The sequence below is a fragment of the Camelus ferus genome, chromosome 17 (genome assembly GCF_009834535.1).
Source record: "Camelus ferus isolate YT-003-E chromosome 17, BCGSAC_Cfer_1.0, whole genome shotgun sequence".
Taxonomy (NCBI): Eukaryota; Metazoa; Chordata; class Mammalia; order Artiodactyla; family Camelidae; genus Camelus; species Camelus ferus.
In genome coordinates, this window is record NC_045712.1 from 34,718,747 (window position 1) to 34,738,902 (window position 20,156).

The following is a 20,156-nucleotide window of genomic DNA, read 5'->3' on the forward strand; positions in this document are numbered from 1 at the left end:
CAATTAGTTTTTAAAAAATCCTGTTTGTTTTCTGAGTGTTTGCAGCCCCGGTGCAGTCCTGGAGGTGGGTGGGGCACATGTGGCGGGACCCCCAAACCCCTGCACCTCACACCTGGGCGTTTCCACTCTTCTTCCCACAGAAGGATCTACTCCTCAGTGAAATCCCCAGCAGCAGCATGTCGCTCTGCTCCAGAAAGGCGGGTGTGGAGAAAGTGATGGCCAAGGAGATCTGTGAGAAATACCTGGAGAAGAGGGCAGGGAGGCTGCCGGAGGCCTGCGCGGAGGCCTTGGCCATGGCCGCCTGCCTCTGCATGCGGAGGCGCAACGCCAGCCTGGCGGAGGTGAGTCTGCTGCTCAGCCTCTCCCCAGCGGTGAGCACCGTCCTGGATCATCTGGGCCTCACTTCCCCGACCGCATGGGTCTGCTGTACCAGGCACTCGGTCACCATCCCTTCACTGAGAAGTGATTTCATACACGAGGGCCGTATTTGGTTGCAAGTAGCAGACTTACTTTCTCCGAACCTGCTTCATTCCTCCTCCTCTCTGTAGGCCCTTCTCCGTCCCCTCATCCTCCTGGTCAGGGCATACAGTTATACTCTTTTACGTGTCATAGTTCTGTGTTCACTGAGAAGCCAGGGCTCCAGGTCCCAATTCCAGCCTCTCAGTGAGAGAACCTGATTGGCCTAGCTAGGGTCAAGTGTCCACCCGTCGGCCAGTCAGGTAAGGTGAGAGGGGGTGGGGTCTGCTATAGAACCCTGGTGGCCAGCGGGTAGAGCCTGGGAAGCTGGAGGGGCCACGTCCCAGAGAAGGGGAGCATTCCTTAGCGCATGCGCTGGTCAGACACCCCAGAAATCAACCACCACAGCAGATAAAACCTTTTCCTATGGACACAATAGGGAGAGGTGGTTTCCATGGTAACAGGTGTAAATTTGGGGACCAAATTTGCTAGGTTTTTCTGAGGACAAAATAACTGCCTGAGTGGGCTCTTAGAGGTCATCCCACTGAGTGATTTTCCAGTGGTGTCTGGCAGAGAGGGGCGCCTTGGGAGTACCTGCTGGGAGGAGGAGGGCGGGCTGGGGGGAGCTGTAGGCCCCACCCATGACTCCAACCAGAAAGCCACTGCCACTTCTCATAATTGTATTGGGTTCTCAGTATTTTATTTGAGGAAAGGGTTTGGTGGCTGAGAAAAAAATCTTCAAACACCGCTGCTGTAGCCCAAGCTTCCTATTTTACAGCTGGGGACGTCGGAGCCCAGAGAGGAGAAGGTGAGGCCAGAGGGAGTTTTGGTTAGAGCTCTCTGGACTCCTGGCTCAGGCTCATGTCCACCATCTCACACTGTGAGGTGGTGGGAGCTGGAGACCAAGTCATTGCTCTGCGCCTGGGCTGTGCTCCAGCTGCCTAAGTGCCGCAGTGTTCAGTCACTCATTCAGCAGTTGTGTGCTGGGCCCGGGGATATATCGGGAAACTAAGCAAGCCCAGTTCCACTTTCCTGGAGTTCACAGACATTGTGCAGAAACCATTTGGGGAGCTCTGGAATAGTGTCTAGTGGGGGCCCCACCCCAGCCTTTGGCGAGGAAGTGATGTGTAAGCAGATGAAGAGCAATCCAAGCAGAAGGAACAATTCATGCAAATAGCCTGAGTTGAGAGATAGCCTGGATGGTCAAGGGCCTGGAAGAAGGTCAGACTGGCTAGAACACAGAGTACATGGGGCAGTGGCTTGCCATGAGGCGGCTCCGGAAGGAGGAGTCCCACAATAGAGGGCTTTGCAGGCACAGTTAGGATTTTGAGGAAGTCCCTGAGGGTTTTAAGGAGGGGAGGGACATAATTGGATTTATGTTTTTAAAAGATCTCTCTTCCTTAACCACTTATTCTTTAATTCGGCTTTTATTACTTCATTCATCTCATTCTTCATTCAATTCATTTCATTCTTTTGTTCAGTGTATCAGTTAAAGTACATTCAAAGAAGCTGCTACAATGAGGAGTCTCCAAAATAAGTGATATAGAAGTTTATTCTCTTTAGCTTAACAGTTTGACTATAGGCAGTCCAGAGCTGATGTGGCAGTGCCTCAGTGTTGGGAATTCAGGTTGCTGTATTGTTTGTTGCTCTGCTGTCCTTACATGTGGCTTCCATTTCAAAGTCCAAGATGGCTGCTGTAGCTCAGGCCATCACATCTGCATTCCAGCTACTGAAAGGGGGTTAAAAAGAAGAACATACCCTCTTCCTCTTAAGGTTGTGACCTGGATGTGCAAATATCACTTTTTCTCACACACCTATTGGCCAGAACCTCATTACATGGTCACACCTAGCCACAAGGGAATGTAGTTTTTAGCTTGACAAATATTTATCAGGCATATACTGTGAAGATTTTTCTGGAGAGGTGACATTTAAACTGGGTCTTGAAGGATGAGGAAGCAATTGCTATGTAGAATATAGAGGATAGGGCACTCTAGGGGTACAAAGAGGAATGAGAAATGGTCCTTGTCCACAGTATTTCACAACCAAGCTAGGCAGATTAGAGATCCCCTAGGTCATGGACTTGACATAAGCAGATTTGGGTTCAGTGATCAGCTCTGCCACTCACTGACTGGGTGACCTTAGGCAGGGAAATTAACCTCTCTGATCTTTAAATTTTTTCTTTATAAAAATTCATTGTACATCACATGTCAAATGTGCTTTGTAAATTGTAAGACACCGAGCAGATAAGATTTGTTATGTTTACTAAGGGTATGTTTATGTGCCATTTGTGTGTGTGTTTGTGTGTGTAAAGAACTATTCCTTCCCCATCTCCCTCTAATTTTCCTAACCTCCCTAATCAGAAAAGCCCACAAGGGCAACATCTGTATTACTTAGGGCATTTCTAGTTGAAAGTGATAGAAACTCAACTCAGATTCTTAGACACAGACATGTTGTGGGACACAAGAGTGGCAGGCCGCTGACACCGTGTAGCACTGGTTGGTAAAAGAAGTTACCAGCAATGAGGGAGGAGAGTAAAGTTTATTAGGTCCTGCTGCCATAGTCAACAGTGGCCACACAGACGAGGGGTGTCTGCTTGAGCACCAAGGACTGGTTGTCAGTGTGTTTTATAAGGTAGGGCCACAGGGTGCCTGATCGGCTTGTGCACGAGTCTGATTGGTTGTAGGTGAGGTAAGAGGTTTAGGGTCCATGAAGGGCAGTGGGCTGAAACAAGCCAGCCTGAGCTGTTGTGAGATTAGGCATTACCTGGGGCAACCAGTTTGTCAGGGCAAACACACTCAGTAAAGAATGTACTTTACCTGTCGAGGGATGGCAGGCAGACATCTGAGAGCCCAGGAATGGGGGTCGTTGGACTTTGAAGGACCCCAGCTGGCCCCAGCTGGCAAGACAGAGAGAGGAGAGACGGAGAATATGAATGAGTGAATGAATGATTTATTGACTCATTTAATCAAACCGCAGGCAGGACAGGCATTGCTGGGGCAGTTTAGACCCATGGTCTCAACCAGCAAAGGTGCAGCTATCTGTATCTCTGTTCCTGTGGCTCTCCCTCTCCGCCCCTAGCCTCTGTTTTACTCTGTGTGGGGGTTTCATTTTTTTCCTGCTGTAAATGGGTTTTCTGTGTAAGGTGGGGAGTCTGGCTCTGTCACTAGAAAAGAAGGAAGAGCCTTTCCTCAGTAAGCTTTAAGTGGAAGAATCCCAGAGAGGATCAGAATCCCTCTCTGGGATTCTTATTGGACTGCTTGGGTCACATGCCCAAATCTGGACCAACCATTAAAGTCAGAGGAAGGGAATACTGTGATTGATCCATCTGGGCCATGTGCTGGGGTGGGTGGGGGCAAGATCAGCTCTTTTCCTAGGAAAGATGCTGTTCTTCCAGGGAAAGCAATAAGCATTTAATTCTCCAGTGTCTCTCTCCCTCCTGAGGCCTAAGAGAACTGTTAGATGTTTAATTTCAGGTAGAGCCCTTGGTGAGTGCTCTCGTCTGTCCTCCCCAAGGTGTGTGGCTCTGTGGCCGCTGTGGAAGAGCAGCTGAGAGGTCAGGAGACGTCGCTCCCTTGGAGTGGGCTTTCCGAGGGCACAGACTCTTCCTCCAACACCCCGGAAGAAACGGACGACGTGGACAATTCCAGCTTCGAAGCCTCCTGCTCCATGAGGGCGGCTTCCTGGGCTGGGGCTGCCGCCTCGCCTCCCGCAACAGCAAATGGGGATGGCAGGCTGCCGGCAGGCGGGGAAGTGGAAGCTGACTCCTCCTCTGATGCCTGCGCTGGTCCAGAGCCTCCCCAGGATGGTAAGCATGTGGTCTGAGTGCTTATACGTGTTCATTTACGTCCCTAACTCAGCCCATCATTTATTCCTTCTCTCCCTCATTCACACGTTCATTTGGTTATTTAGCTGTTCACCTACCAGCTGGCTGAGCAAAGAGAAACCTGAGGCAGTCATCCTCCCCCTATGTCTAGTCCATCACTCAGTCCTAGCCATTGACCTTAATATCCCTCAGCTCCATCTGCTTCCCTGCATTGCTTGTCCTCACAAGCCCCCGTCCCTCATCTAAGCCACTCTCTTCTTGCTGGATGGCTCCGTGTGTCCTCCCTGATGCACTCTGGCCCCTCACCAGTTCTTTCTCCAAGGGCCAATGAGAGTGGCTTTTAAAAGCAACTCATGTTTAAAGCCCTTGTGTGGCTCCCCATCGTACTTACAGACCAAGTCAAAACTCTCCCTCTGGACCAGCAAGACCCGGTGTGATCTGTCGCTGTCCACCTTACCATCCTCACCTTACAGCTTGCCACCTGCTTCCAAAGATACCCTCTATTTCTGCCTCTAGGGTCCAAATACACCAGGTTTCCTTCTGAAATAAAAATTCCGGAGGCCTTTACAATTCAGGGTCCCCATCCCCTAGAAAAACGTGGTTCTGTATCTCAGGCTCTGACCTCTCTTACTGTTCCTCCTCCCACAAGGAAGTGAGAGGAAGGAGAGAGAGAGGGTGTAAGCTTCATTCCAATCCTGACCCCTCACCAGGGGAGAAGCCTGGGAGCCCTTCCTCTCTGGAAGGTGGTGGGGGCAGGTGGCAGGGCTTCCCTGCAAAGGCAGAAGCAATGACAATGCTTGTTCTTCTCTGGGCCTGATGCAGAAGCTGGATTTAAGTGAGAAACTATGACCAGGTCTGGCTTTCTAAGAATTATAACAATAATAACTATTTCCAAATACCCTTTATTCAAGTTGCTTTTTTTTTTAACTTTGTGTTGAACTTCAGCTACAGAGACTTCATGGAAAATTGAGATCAATGAGGCCAAAAGGAAACTGATGGAGAATATCCTCCTTTACAAAGAAGAGAAACTGGACAGCGTTGAGCTTTTTGGCCCTTGATGACGCAAACACAGCTGAGGACCCTTGTCCTCCATTGGAAAGATGAATGTCAAATCAAGAAAAAGATTTGAGGCAGAGTCAAGATCTCCCAAGGTACACAAACATCAGCTTCCCTGCGGGGAGAGAGACACTTCCGTTTTACCAGAGTGAGTTAGGAGAGACAGGACCTCAGCTTTCAGAGACACAAAAATCTATGATGCCCTCTTCCTTTCTGGGGTTTGTCAGAGCCCTGGGCATCAGGAGACTGAAGTGGAAACGCTAGTACATGGGCCCAGGTTGTGGGTGATCTTGTGGTTCCGGGGAACGTGTGACTATAACCATCCCAGCAGATGCCATGGCCTGGCTCTCACTCTCGACAACTGACAGGGCATTCTGAGTGCCAGTGGCACTTTCCAAAGTCAAGATCTCTTGGTAATATTTGCCACCAACAGCCTGCAAACTTCCATGACCTGAAAGACTGTCAACTTATGTCCCAGTGTGATTCTATACTCCCTCCTCAAGGTCTCAAGTTTTACGAATACCAGCCACCTGGCGGAGGGCTCTGGAGGTTTTCTGCTTTCTCTTTTGGAAATCTTGCAACCCATGGATATTTATTGAATGCCCGCTCCGCACCTTATCCAACCATACCACTAATGCCAATATTTTTAAAAGAGCTTTTATTTAGAGACTATGTATTATTTATGGCTAGATGAAGAACTGGGAGAACTAGTTTCATGTTTGATTGTGCTGCTCATTAAATCAGTCATTTAATTTCTGGAACCTCAGTTTCCTTGTAAGTAACATGTTCATTCTCCTTCCCTGGACTGTTGGGGAGAGCAGGTGAGACGTGGCTACAGAACAACTTTGAAAATGCACTTGTCCTGTTTTATAACATAAATAAATAAAAAGACATTAAATGTTTATTTCTGCCATGTACCTAACATTTATGCAGTGGATCTATTTCTGAAAAGTCATGTTGTAAATCTTTTTGTGAAATGCTATTTTAAATTCAGTGTGTCCTATTTTAAATAACCCTAATATAGTGGGTTCTTTCTTTTTATTTTTCTAAATAAAAATACATTGGTAAAGTCGGCAAATATCCTGTAATTAGTTTTGTGTCCAGATGAATTTGTTCGGAGAAGGTGCCCTGCATCCCTGAAGGGTATCGTGGGGTGGCTAAGAAGTTGGATGCTGGCTATAAAATGTTGGTTGTTAGTAGTTGCATGATCTTGGGCCAAGTTAGGGAGTTACTCTGAGCCTGTTTTTTCATCTATACAATGGGGAGAATAAAAAGTGCCTGTTTCATAGGTTTGTTGTCAGGACAAGGGGCAGATTCTGCCTGGTGGAAGCATTCAGCAGCCCCCCAGCAAGTTCAGTTTTGGACTGATATGTAACAAAGCCGGGTCGGCTCCAGCCCCGGTGGACGGTGATCTGTACTGACACCAGCGTCTTAAGCACTGGTGGCTGTGAGGATTCAACTAGAGTCCGTGTTAAGTGCCCCAAAAAGGACCTGGCATGTGGTCAGCACCTTAAAATTATGAGCAGTATGTTTCCAGGGCTTTTTGAGCAGTACAGCACTAATTCCAGGAGGGTTATGTTATCCAGACATAGTGGAATTTCCAGACCAGGGCTTCATATATTTCTGAAGAGATCAGTGAACCACTTTTGAGAATCTATGAAAACTTTGGGCCTTTTTCCATCAGTAAGCTGTAAATTCATACATAGAGAATTCTGTAGCTGAATTCCAGGGATTCGTGAGCACTATGATGTCTTTCCATGAATCCCCAGAGGGAAGGCCTGACTTTTTTTAAGTTAACAAATGCACATGACAAAAAACAAAAACAAAAACAAAAAAACCCCCAAACAGTACAAAAGGTTACATGGGGGATTCCCTACTGGGAACTTAGTCTCTTGTTTCCTCTCCCCAGTGGCAACCACTGTTATTAATTTGGGGTATTCTTCCAGGGATGATAAAAACATTCAAAAAGAAATCTTTTTTGCTCAATTTTATTAGTCATGAGGGAAATGAAAATCAAAACCACAATGAAATAACCATTCACACCTGCTCAGATGGCTGGAATAAAAATGATAGACAACAACAAGTGTTGACAAGGAAGTGGAGGAATTGGAATACATTGCTGGTGGGATTGTAAAATGGTGAGCCACTTTGGAAAACAGTTGGCAGATTCCTCAAAAGGTTAAACATAGTTTCTGTGTGACCCAGCAATTCCACTCCTAGATATCCACCTAAAAGAAATGAAAACATGTTCATAGCAGTAATATTTATAATAGCCAAAAGGTAGAAACAACCCAAATGTCCTTTAACAGATGAACAGGTGAAAAGAATGTGCTATAGCCATACCATGGAATATTATTTAGCCATAAAAATGAAGTACTGATACATGCTACAACATGGATGAACCTTGAAAAGATAATGCCAAGTAAGAGAAGCCAATCATACACTGTATAATTCCATTTTTTAATGAAATGTTCAGAATAGGCAAATCCATCGAAACACAAACTACAAGTTGTGTATGTGTCTGCACAGGAGGAAGGGGAAGGGCTGGGGGTGTTGGGGAGGGGAGTGGTAATGATCACAAGATTTTTAGAGTGATGAAACGTTCTAAAATTAGATTATGGTGATGGTTGCACAACTCTAAAAAAACTGTAGAATTATATATATCAGTGAACTTTGTGGTATGTAAATTATATTTCAATAGAGTTGTTAGAAACACAAATACATAGTGGTTACTCCTAGGCGTTTAAAAATTTTTTATCTTGAGGCTTCACTTCTCTCTCATTTATTATGATTCTTTGCTACACACAGGGTATTTCATTCACTTTTTTTTTTTTAGACGTCTTTCTTGGCCACTCTTACTCAACAATACTTTTGGATCACTTCATTCTTTTTGCCTGGTATTCCATTGCATGGAATTTTGTAATGTACCTAACTAGCTTCACTTGCAGGATACTGTTTTCATCCTTGCTACAACTGACAGTGCTGCCTTCCAAAGAGGTTACACCAATTTACGGTGAATCGGTGATCTATGGAGTGCCTTTCCCCACATCCTCAGCTACAAAGAGTATTATCACGCTTTTTGATAATTGCTAATCTAATGGGTGAAAACATAAATTTTGTACTTTTTAAATGATTGGAATGGAGCCAATTTTTCATACGTTGAAGAGTCTTTGGTGATTTTTTTCTGTTCATTGATTCATTTCCTTTGCCCCCTGAATTATCTTATTGCCAGAGTTTTATATAATGAGGACATCAGCCCTTTGTCATGTGTTGCAAATATTTTTCCAAGTTTGCACCTTGTCTTTCAAATGTGGTATTTCTTTTACCGGGAAGATATTTTACATTTTTGTGTAGTCTTCACCCCCTCTCCCCACTACCGTGGCTTCTAACTTCTAGTTCCAATTCTGACACTTTCTGGGCTTGTCAATTGGGTCTCTGAGCCACAGTTTCCTGCTCTGTTAATAGAGTGATGATACTGGTACAGGTTCGATGAGTGCATTCGGATCTGAAGGCGTCCGGCTAAGGGGGACAGCGCTGAGCGGCAAGGAGCTGCCCTCGGGAACCCGGGTCCATCGGCGCCTGCAAACCCCACCCTGGGCTGACCTGAGGAACTGCCCTGCCCCCGCTTCGCGCTCTTCGAGCCCACGTGAGTGGCTCCGCCCGGACTAGCTTCCGACCAATGGACGAGCTTTGTAAGGCGCAGGCTCACGCCTCCAAGCCTTCTGACCAACAGGCGAGCTCAGTCTTGCTCGAAGTCCCGCCCCTCTCCGATTTGAGCAATGGGCGCCCTCCGTTCGGCGCAGGACCCGCCTCTGCCGCACGCCGGGCTGCAGGCCGCAGGGCTCGTTCCGGGAGGCGGGCACAGCGGGGGCCAGTGTGGTGCGAGTTCGGGAGGTGGTAGGGCCGGCTCCGCCAGGCTGGGGCGGGCGGCGAGCGGGTGGCCAGGGCAGGGCGTCAGGGCCGCGCGGGCTGCGGGGCCGACGTCTGGCCCGCGGCAGCGGAGACGGAAGGCGTGGCGGGCGGGCCCTGGGGTATCCTGAGGAGGAGGACCGGGACGCCGCCTGCTCCTCAGGAGGGGTGGCTCGCCCCCTTCCGGCCCGGGGCTAGTCGGCGGGGCCGCGGGGGCAGGGCGGGCAGCGCGCTGGGTCCGGCCCTGCTCTGCGGCCCGCGCTCGGCTTTCCAGGCCTTCGGGCCGCGCGCCCGCCCACGGGCTGCGGGTCTGGCCTCCAGGTGTGGACCTAACAGCGCCCTGTAGCCCTTGGAAGCGCTCTGACATCTCTGGGCTTTGTACTGCAAACTCCGAGCGCGTTGTAGTCCCGGAAGCGCTTTGACATCTCCGAAGTAGCGCTGTGCAAACTGAAGCGCTTGGTGATCGCGGAAGCACGTTGTGGGCTTGGAAACCGAATCGAACGAAGCCTTTGGTAAATCCTGCGATCTTCTGGACTTCTCCGAAGCGCTTTGGAATCGCCAACACTCGAAGCGCTTTGGCATCTCTGGAACCTTGAGAACTGTGATGGGCAGTGGAAAGAAGGGGAAAAGGTCAGTGATGGCAGCCCCTGGCTCTGACCTACTGGCTTGCCCTCCCCCAGGAGGTCCCGGGATAGCGAGAGTCTGAGGAGGGGCAGCTAGCAGGGGTGGTAGTGGACTCCAGGCCCCCCTCTCTACCTTGCAGGTGCCCATGGCGTCGGAGCGGCGCAAGGTCAAGTACCACTGGAACAGCACTTCGGAGCGGAGTTCCCGCAAGCGCACCTGCCCCCGGGAGTCCAGTGATGTGGCCCCCTCCAGCCGGCCAGCTCATAGCTCTGCATCGCGTTCGGGAGGGGCCAGCAGCCCCAAGCGCATGAAAGCCCAGAAGGAGGACGATGTGGCCTGCACGCCGAGGTTGTCCTGGGGCTCATCCCGCCGCAGAAGTTCCTCCTCCTCCTCCTCCCATTCCTCTGGCCCAGGTGTGGGTGGGGCCGCCTCCAAAAGAGGCCTAATTCGGAGCTCACGGGGCTTCCTTTCGTCAGGGGGATCCCCTCTGCACCCTGGCAAACCCTCTCTAGAAGAAATGGCTTCTCTAGAGGAGGAAGCCTGCAGCCTTAAGGTGAGTGGCTCCAACGCCTTGCAAACAGTGAAGCCCCTTCCGCTTGGCCTGAGATGTTTGGGTGGGAATTTTGGTGGAAGGATACTAAAAAGAAAAAGACTATGTCTCTTAAGATCCGTGGGGTCTTCCTAGAAGTCTACGCGCAAACCAGACGACGCCAGGGGATGGCCTAGAAGTTCCGTGGAGAGGTAGTTTTCAAACTTGGCACCACTTGGAACTACTTTAAAATTCTTGCGCCTTCCTGCCGCCCTGAGCTAATTATCCTGGGGGTGTGGGCGGAGCTTCCAGGGGTTTAAATAATCGTCAGGTGCTTGTAACCCGCAATCAGGAAGGAGGCTCGCTCTTTGCAGAGCAGGCTGGATGGCGTGCTGCACGGACACAGGTGTATGTATTTTGATTGTAAATTTAAGGGATTGTGGCCTGTTCTTTGAACCACAGAGCCAAGAGTAAGCATTTGGTTCTCTGTGTGGCTTTTCATCGGAGTTACGGTTTCCAGCACGTTGGTGTTTCGCATGGTGGGGTAGGGTTTGTCTTGGAGTTTAAACTTTTTAATTTCCCAGTGGGAACACACAGGAGTGTTTCATAATACTTGGGAGCAGACTGAGGAGGTCTTCACCGAGAAAGTGCATTTCTTTCACTCATTTTGTCTTTTCTTTTTTTAAGGATTAAATTTTCTCAGCGTGTGTGTGTGCGCGCGCGAGAAATTTGAACGCGAGTTTGGAAATGTTCAGGTCTCTTGCTCTTTCCTGGTTAGGGACAGGAGAGGAGCCCTAGTTTATGTTGCTGTGTGAGCGTCACCCACCAATTCAGTCAGGTTTTGAACAGATATTTGTTTGTTTATTGAACCCAGGACCTCGAGTTTGCTAAGCAGGCACTCTACCACTGAGCTATATCCTCCCCCCAGGTTTTGAATAAATATTTATTGAGGGCCTACTTTGTGCTCGGCGGGCAATGTTCTAGTAGCCTGGTATTCTCCAGACTTTGCTTTCTAGGTTTTGGAGGTCTGGGCCCTCAGAGGTGAAGAGTTCTGTATGTGGGGGAAAAGTCTTTGGTGACATGGGCTGCCCCTAGGTAAAGTTACTTTCCAAAAGCAATAAAAACCGACCTTAAGGAAAATGGTTTGTCCTTAAGCCTTTGCTCAGTGATTTCTTATGTGGAACTGAGAAGTGAGGCTGTGTGAAGCTGTGTATCCTCACTTGAAGGCTGTTGTGCTTAGGTAAAGTGCTCCAGGTGTTTTCAGTGGGGACACAGAACTCTTGTTTGGGCACGTGGATTTTTTTTTTAATTTAATGATGAGTTGAAAAGCTTTGTCTTTGACATAGGAATACAGAATATGACTCAAATGTCAATCAGGTAAATCTGAGGCTAATCTAATCTTGTCATCAGTCTGCCTGGATGCAGTTTCAGTGAATTTGGGTCCATCGGAAAATAATCAGTTGGTTAAATGTAACTTCACTATGGAGAGCAGGAGAGCAGGCATGGGAAATGAACCTTGATTAGTCTTCAGGTGCGCTGCATTCCTGCCCCCGGCTGTCCTGTAGAGCAGGAACTTGAGAGTTGAGGGCGTGGCCTCTGTTCCTAATCCAATCACAGACCCATCTTACTCTCATTTAGGCCTGAAGGGCCTTGCTTTGTCAAAATCAATTTAATGGTTAGCGGTGGAGTGATGAGTAATCTGGTCCTGCAAGTCTTGGGGCTCTGCCTGTGCCTTGCTCCCAGTGGTAAGCACTTGAGGGTTGTGTGCCAAGCACTCTTTTGGATGGTGGAGCCATGGGATGGCTTCTAAGGAGCACACAGTCTGGCAAGAGGACTGAAGAAGCCACAAGACTGCCTCACAATGTGGTTCAGTGAAGCAAAGAGCCCAGAAAGGAGGCTGGACAGCTAGTTAGGGGGCAGATTGCAGTAGGATGTTTTGAGCCAAGGGAATTTGGATTTCATTCTAAGCCATTAGGGAGTTTATACAGGGTTCTCTAGAGAGGGCAGGCAGATTTTTGCAGTTTTGGAAGACCACTCATGTTGAGTGAGGGTGGAATATGAGGATATTGATATGATCAGTCCCAGCTGTCCTTCTCTAGCACTGCTAAGGGGTCTCCCTAGAGAGTGTTAGTTTGAAAACAAGGTACAGTACTTCACTCATCTTGATGAGTTGCAGAATGCCTCTTACCTTCCCCTGTATCTGCACCTCTTCCCCTCTTTTCTGCTGCCACTTGTAAACTTGTTTGTCTAGTTAAGTCCAAAGTTCTGCAGTGGGCACTGCTGAGGGGCACACACAGAAACGTCCTGTTGTCCCCCAGCTCCTTCCAAGGTCACCTCACCACTCACCTACCTTCCGCCCACCCATCCACCTGCTCTTCTGCATTTGCTCTGTAAACTTTGAGGGGTACACACTTAGCTTTGTGTGCTCCCGACCTTCACCTGAGCACCGAGGCCTCTGTGCCAGGTTATGGAATATTCAGAGGGCAAGATGTTTTGGTTCATTCTGGCAGCTGTAACAAAATGCCACAGACTGGGTTGCTTATCAACAACAGAAATTTATTTCTAGAGGCTGGAAGTCTGAGATCAGGGTGCCACCTCAGTCAGATGAGGGCCCTCTGCTGGGTTGCAGACTACTTTTGTGTCCTCACATGGCAGAAGGGGGCAAGGAAACTCTCTTGGTCTCTTCCCTAGGGCACTAGTCCCATCAATAAGGGATCCATTTTCATGACCTAATCACTTCCCAGAGGGACCCACCTAATAGTGTCACCTTGGGGTCAGACTTCAACATACGAGCTCTGTGGGGAACACATTCAGACCATAGCTAGACTGGGTGTTCTGGAATCACCAGAGAGTCCTGCCAGCCAGCCTCTCATTGTTTGTGCCTTATTACCCCCAGGACAATTGTTCGCGAGGTTTTCCTCAGGTTCTAACGACAGCTGATGATCTTCCTCAGAGAAGTGTTAAATGTGTCTGTTATGAGACCTTCACCTACCTCATATTTAGTCTTTAATATGATGTATCTAAATTTCTAATTCAATTTAGGAAAGGAGCAGAAGGGAAAATTCGAGCTTTTAGGATGTGCTAAGCCTTATCAAGTATGAGTCTCAGTGTTTGAGCTGTCGACTCTCACATAATTCTCCTTCTGGTGAAGCAGGCCGTGTTACCTTTACATATCAGTTGACAGGTACTTAGACATCAGTTAACACACATTTGAGCATGTGCTATGTGTGGGCACTGGGAAAGTGAGACTCAGAAAGGGTAAATGACTTGAGCAAGGCCACACAGCTTGTTTGCAGCAGAGCTGTGATATGATCCCAGATCAGTCTGACTTCAAAGCCAGTGTTCTTTCCACTGCTGCCCTCTGTGTGCCCTGCTCAGTCCTGGCCCAGTGTTGATGTGAGTAGTGGGGAGATGAAGAGGGCAACACCCTTGTTCCCTCGAGGAGCTCTCTGCAAGGTCACGTGGCCCAGACTTGAGAAACCATTATGCATCTTAGCTCTCGAGAGACACAGCTTTCACGTGTGGTCCCAAGTCCTGAACCTTCACTCAGGTGTCCAGTCTTGGGTGGAAGTCTGTGCCGGGACTGGAGGTGCAGAGAAGGAAGTGGTTGGAAGACTAGAAAATCATTCATCCCAGTGCTGTTCAGGAAGTGTTGTAACAGGATATTGGAAGTAGTGGGGGCCAGAGGAATAAGTGACTAACCATTGGGAAAGTCCGCATGGAAGAGGTGTCTTTTGAATTCTCCTAATGGACAAGGAGTAGGAAAGGACATTTCAGGCAACAGGAACAAAGTGTATCCAGAAAGGGTCAGGAAATGCTGGTCTGATGCTTGGGACACTGCTTGCTCCTGAGGGCCCTCCTTTCCACCTTCACCATCATTTTTCTCATTCCCGGGATGCCTGCGTGTGTGGAGAAAGGCAGGAGATGATGCTGGAAGGAAGGCTGGGTTAGGTTAAGCCACCCTGGGAGGGCTTCCGGGGTCATGCTCAGGCAGATGCAGAGCCGTTTAAGGGTTATAAGCAGAGGTGTGACGTTGCCAGGTTTTAGAACTCCTGTTGGCACACTGTAGAGAAAGGATGGGAGGGAGCAGGCTGGGAGCCGCTGAAATTGTTCAGGCTAACGGTGCTGAGGACTGGGATGACTTCTCCACGGATGTCTCATTGCTAAGTGCTTGATCTATGAAATCACCCTTTCCTAAGCTCTGATTTTTTTTTTCCCAGGTTGATTCCAAAGATAGTTCTCGTAACTCCATGGACTCTGAATTTGCAGCTGAAGCTGAGGGTCAAAATGATACCATAGAGGAGCCAAACAAGGTCCAGAGAAGGAAGCGGGACCGACTTGGAGACCAGGGCTCTACAATGATCTACCTGAAGGCCATCCAGGGCATCCTGGGAAAGTCGATGCCAAAAAGGAAGGGAGAGGCTGCCACTCGGGCAAAACCCAGCACAGCAGAGCGTCCTGGCCGCCGAGAGGGACCAGCCAGGAGTGTCAGTGTGTCTGCTCCGCAGGAAGAGAAGGAGCCCACCCCAGAGGTCAGAGCAGAGGAGGAGAAGGCTGTGCGCGAGAAGAGCGGCCTCCGCGACAGGAGAGTGGTGATAGACCCTCCGGGGAAGCCTGGCGAGGAGCCCCTTGGCGACCGAAGGATGGTCACTGAGCAGCGATCTCCAGCCCTGGAGGTTTTGGATGACTTTCACTCGCATTTGAACAGCCCAAAGGTGAGTCCAGCTGAGGCCACGCGGGCCAAGCATGGAGTTTCTAGTTCTGTTAAATGCATTTGGTCTTTTATTCACTCAGCACAGTACTTGACTTACCCGGGGCTCCAGGAGACAAATTGGTGGTTCTCTTCTAATGTACCTTTCGGACTTACTTGGAAACACCAGTTCAGTGCTATCTTTTTTTAGGATTTATATGTTTGTTAAGATACAGGTTTGCCTGTGTAACAAAGATCAAAATAACTAACTTAAAGAAAACAGATGTTTTCCTTAAGGAGTATGGCTCCACAGTTTCAGGGGCCCAGGTGCCTCTGTCTTGACTCTCTGCTGCCCCTCAACCCAGTTTCCATCTTGTGTGAGACAGCTCCTGGGACAGGACTCAGCACGTCACGTTGACGTTCCAGCTAGGAGGAAGGAGAGAGGAGCAAGGGACATTCCCTCCCCGCCTCCCTTTTTAAAATTAATTAACTTATTAATTAATTTATTTTTAATTTTTTTCCTACCTCCCTTTTTTTAAGTTGAAGTATAGTCGGTTACAGTATGTCAGCATAATGTCCAGTCATACATATACATACATATATTCATTTTCATATTCTTCTTCATTAAAGTTTATTCAAGATATTGAACATAGTTCCGTGTGCTATACCCTCCCTTTAAAAGCTTGGCCCAGAAGTTGTCCACTTGGTTTCTGCTTATATGTTACAAGAATCAAGAAACCTGGTCAACACCTGCAAGAAAGTCTGGAAAATTAACTTCCATCTGGGAAGACTTCCACCCAGATACACTTCTATTTCTATAAAAAGAGAGTGATACTGAATGATACTGGAGGGAAACTAACATTTTTAAAAAACACTGCTTATGATTTAGAAGAAAAAGCATTCCTTTGTCCTGCCCATCCCTGCCCGTCCTTCACTGCTGCTCCTCAGAGGTAGCTCGTTTCATCTCTTTTAAAGAGCTCTTTGCTCCAGTACTTATCTCTGTATTTCTAAGTAATTTTGCATTGTTTATTTTTTAAAAATTGAGGTATCTTGAGTTCTTACTCAGAAAGATGAGAATTTAGTTCTCTACACTTTGACAGCATCCAGGCTCAGAAATGGATTCTCTCTCCCTTCCTGCAGTTCCCTGGGTCATAATACAATTTTTAGCTAAATCTATTAATTTATTATCACCACATTCCTGGCTGAGTTATGTATACTCTGATTACGTTTCCTTTCTTAGAAGTTTTTCTTTCAAGTTCATCACCTTGTTTTTCCCTTTACTTTTCTCTGTACCTATGACTGCTTCATCCCCAAACTGCTAGTTCCATAAAGTCCTTCTCAATGTTGTCAAAATAAGTAATGTCCCTGTGCCCCCCTTTTTAAAGTGTACTCCCTTTAATTGTTTCCTTAAGATTCTTTTTTCTCCTATCTCTTTTCATCTCTGCTTTCTTTATGAATAATTAAGGTGAATGTATATAATTCATACTTTAAGAATTTTCGACATACTTGATATCTAAGAACACTGGCTTAGTGTTTTGAGTATTCCTTTCTTGGAACATCCTGTTCTTGTTTTGAGGTTACGGTACCTTCTCTTGTTTCTCTGAGAATATTGATTAGTTTGTTTTGAAGATGTTTTCTATACTGCTTTTTCTGAGTTTCCTTCTGATTTAAAAAAATTTTTTTGGTTTCTGTCTTTTGTGGTAGGGCTTTCCTCAGAAGTTTTGGCTCTCTGTTCATATTTTAAGGATAAAGCATTAAAAAGCCAATTGGAAGTCCTGAGTGCATGGATGGGCTTGTGAACTACTGACTTCAGCATAGTGTGATAACCTCGTGGGCTCTCGGTTGGATCTATAGCTCTGTCCTCAGGCTGCTTGGTGACTATGGGGAGAAATCCTCCGGTCCTCTGCCCAGGAGCACACCTGGCAGCTCGTGTTGTAGGAGTCAGGTTGAGGGACGTGCCTTATGTGATGGTCCCTCACCTGCAGACATGTGTCCGTTGTCCACGATTATTCCATAGGCTCCTTGGTTTAACTTTTCCAGGTGTGAACCTTAGTCTTTTTCTCGGTGGGGAAGGAGCAGAGCCACCTGTACAGGATGGGAGCAGGGATCTGGGGCTCTAACTTCACTGATTCTCCTATTTTCATCTCCAACTTCACCTTTGTTTTGAGAGGTCTGGTACCTCCAATTCCTGAGTCTGTCTGGGGTCCTATATTGTGATTCAGCATGTTTCTGGGTTTTTCTCACCACAGGCCTAGGTTGTGGCCATCTGTGATCTGCTTATCCAGTAACTGACCATCCATCTATTTGCTTTCTAGCATCTGATTTTTAAATTTGCTTTGCTATTTAGTCTGTATGCTTTCTCTGTGAATGTTTATGCCTTTTCAAGTCCATTGCCTGTAGTTTTCAGAGTTTTTATAGCAGGAAGGACAAAACCCACATATACTGTGTTTAGTTGGAAATCCCAAGAACAGTAAATTTTGTAACCATCTTTTCCCACCAGATATAGAACGTCTGTGTTTCCTGTCTAACATAGATCGTTCTTTGGCTGCTTAGAATTCCACTGTATGGATAAACTTTCCAAACTTAGATACCCAGACTCCTGTTTGTCAGACTGGACACTGTTGGGTGTGTATTTGGAGGCACTGTAAGGTGTTAGGGAAGCACATGGGTGTATGAGTCGGACAGTTTGGGCTCAGATCCTGGCTCTGCCACTTGAACTGCAGTCATGAGAAAGTCACATAACCTCTCTGAGCCTAGTTTCTTCCTCTGTATAAAAAGACACAGTTCTTTAAATGTTACCACAGAGTAACACAGGGATCAGCAGACTTTTTCTGTAAAGGGTCAGATAGTAAATATTTTAGGCTTTGGGGGCTTAATATGGCCTCTGCTGTAATAGCGTGAAATCAGCTTTAGGTGGTATTTAAGTGAATGGGCCTGTGATCCAGAAAAGCTTTATTTACACCAGCAGGCAGTGCGTTAGATTTGGCTTTTGGGCCACAGTTTGCTGACCTCTGAATTAAACATGAAAATACTTTGCTCAGTGCCTAGTGTATAGTAGGCTCTCAGTAAAGATAGCTTTAAATTTTACCATACGGGCTTGAACCTAAGGAAGTCTTGAATATAGGTAATCTCCCATTTTCCCAAAAAGGAAATCCAAAAATTTTTTCCTGGCTAATGTGACTTTTTCCTGGCTTTCATTGCAAGAACTTAGATGATATTATTGTAAGTCTGTTTGTCATATTTCTAGGTACAAGTGCATTTTTTGAGTCACTGTTTTCCTCACTCTGCCATTTTTTTTTTCCCACTCTCACATTTCATTAAATAATTTTATTAAACCTTTTCACATGTCTCTGACGTGGTCTTTGTTGTCACTGGAGTTACTTTTGGAGTCATGTAATGTGATTTCCTGAACTTCTCTGATGATAAGAATGAGCAAATCTGACTCAGAATCTGAGATGGGACCTGGGAATTGGTAATTTGTTTTAACAAATAACCCGAATGATGGAGAAGTTTGTGAAGCACCCAGTGGACATCTCTACCCCTCTATCTGAGTTGGAATTTTATTTTAGCTTTATTATTTTTATGTAAACTGTTTCTTATGGAATATTTAAAGTATGAAAATTACCAACATACTTATCACTTGTCTTCAACAATTATTAACTCACGGCCAGTCTTGCCTTGTTTTATCTTTGTATCCCTTTTCTCTCCATGAATTATTGCAAAGCAAATCCCAGCTGCCATTATCATTTCATCCATAAATATTTCAGTGTGTATCTCTAAAATTAGGGAAAAAAACAAACGTAAGTACTATATTCTCTCTCCCTCTGCCGCGCACACACAGGCGCGCACGCACTCACACACACACACACACACACACACACACACACACACACACACACACACACACACGGCTTGATAGCATCAGCCATCCAGTCTGATTAGATTTTCCTGTTTTGTGATTGTTTTTGGTTTGTTTGAAACAGGATCCGAGAAAGAGCAATGTCTCAATTTCTACGTGTGTTGTCTCTTAGTCTCTGTAGTTTCCCCCTCCCCTCTCCCACTCTGTGTTGTCATTTATTTGTTGTAAAAGAAAAAAAAAAAAAGTCATTTGATGTGTAGTATTTCCTGCAGCTGAGATCTCACTGGTGGATGGAGCACGTTTTGAATCTGTCTTGTTCTGTCCCTAGACATTTTCTCCCAAATTGCAGATAGCTGTTCCCATTGCATTCAGGGAGTTTGCATTCATCTTTTGGAGGTGTTTTTTTGGGATTGCCACAGTGTAACCATCTCTAGATTTTTTTTAGGAAATATATTTCCATGGTTTAAAAAAAACATAAAAATTATTTAGTAAAACATAGCTTTCCAGCCTGGTCCTGTGTTGCCTTACTCTTGCACTTGGATACCACTTTGTAAGTTTCTCAATTTTTCCAGTGAAACTTAATGTATAACCACTTAGATTTTGCTTTTTAAAAGTAATGTTTAAAAAAAACTAAAAGCGATCTTTAAAAGTTTTAAAAATGACATCGAACACAGAACTTTGAGGTCATACCTCCAGGAATAATGATTAAGTCTCTCAGATTTCCTTGCTTCCCCTCACCTCCTTTTTTAAAATACTGAGGTTAGGGAACCTCTATAAGCAGCTCAAATTAGCTTGACTGAGATTTATTTGTGATCATTTGTCATCTTCAGATAAAAAAAGTACATCTTGTAATACAAGAGACTTTGTAAGGATTTGAATATAAAATGACCCCTCAGAAAAGGAGCCAACATTTTGGGGAGAAAAATCTTACCTTCTATTTGGGCAGTTTTTTTTGGGTGATTTTAGTCAGGTTAACTTTTGTTACTGAAAAATGGCAAAATATATTTTGAAGAGCTGAATTGCAAAGATGTTAATTATGTGTTAGTGTGTGTGAAAGACATTTTAACTTTCAGGCGCACGTACACAGAAGGAGAGTAATGACCCCAGTATATCTCACTGAAAATTCAGCGGAGAAAAAACTTGTCAAGCTCAGGCAAGACTGCAGTGTCTTATTGTCCAGGTTGGTGGAAATTTCCATAAGCAAGATAGT

General features: G+C 46.4%; 2 protein-coding genes across 6 annotated transcripts in view; both read left to right on the forward strand.

The window, feature by feature from the left end:
* Positions 1-6,408, forward strand: part of IRAK2 (interleukin 1 receptor associated kinase 2) — a 52,616-nt gene extending 46,208 nt beyond the window's left edge. For all 3 annotated transcript variants that reach the window (XM_032458947.1, XM_032458945.1, XM_032458948.1), the window contains 3 exons: positions 141-341; positions 3,970-4,261; positions 5,225-6,408. In XM_032458947.1, coding sequence (XP_032314838.1) covers positions 141-341; positions 3,970-4,261; positions 5,225-5,337 — 606 coding nt within the window. In that variant the 3' untranslated portion in view covers positions 5,338-6,408. The remainder of the gene's footprint in view (positions 1-140; positions 342-3,969; positions 4,262-5,224) is intronic.
* A 2,773-nt stretch (positions 6,409-9,181) lies between these two features.
* Positions 9,182-20,156, forward strand: part of TATDN2 (TatD DNase domain containing 2) — a 37,657-nt gene continuing 26,682 nt past the window's right edge. For 2 of the 3 annotated variants that reach the window (XR_001365643.2, XM_032458954.1), the window contains exons 1-3: positions 9,182-9,874; positions 10,008-10,421; positions 14,618-15,112. Coding sequence is in view for 2 of the 3 variants with exons in the window: in XM_032458954.1 (XP_032314845.1) it covers positions 10,014-10,421; positions 14,618-15,112 (903 nt within the window). In the remaining variant the exon portion in view is untranslated. The remainder of the gene's footprint in view (positions 9,875-10,007; positions 10,422-14,617; positions 15,113-20,156) is intronic. The other variant, XM_006173329.3, reaches the window with a different exon arrangement.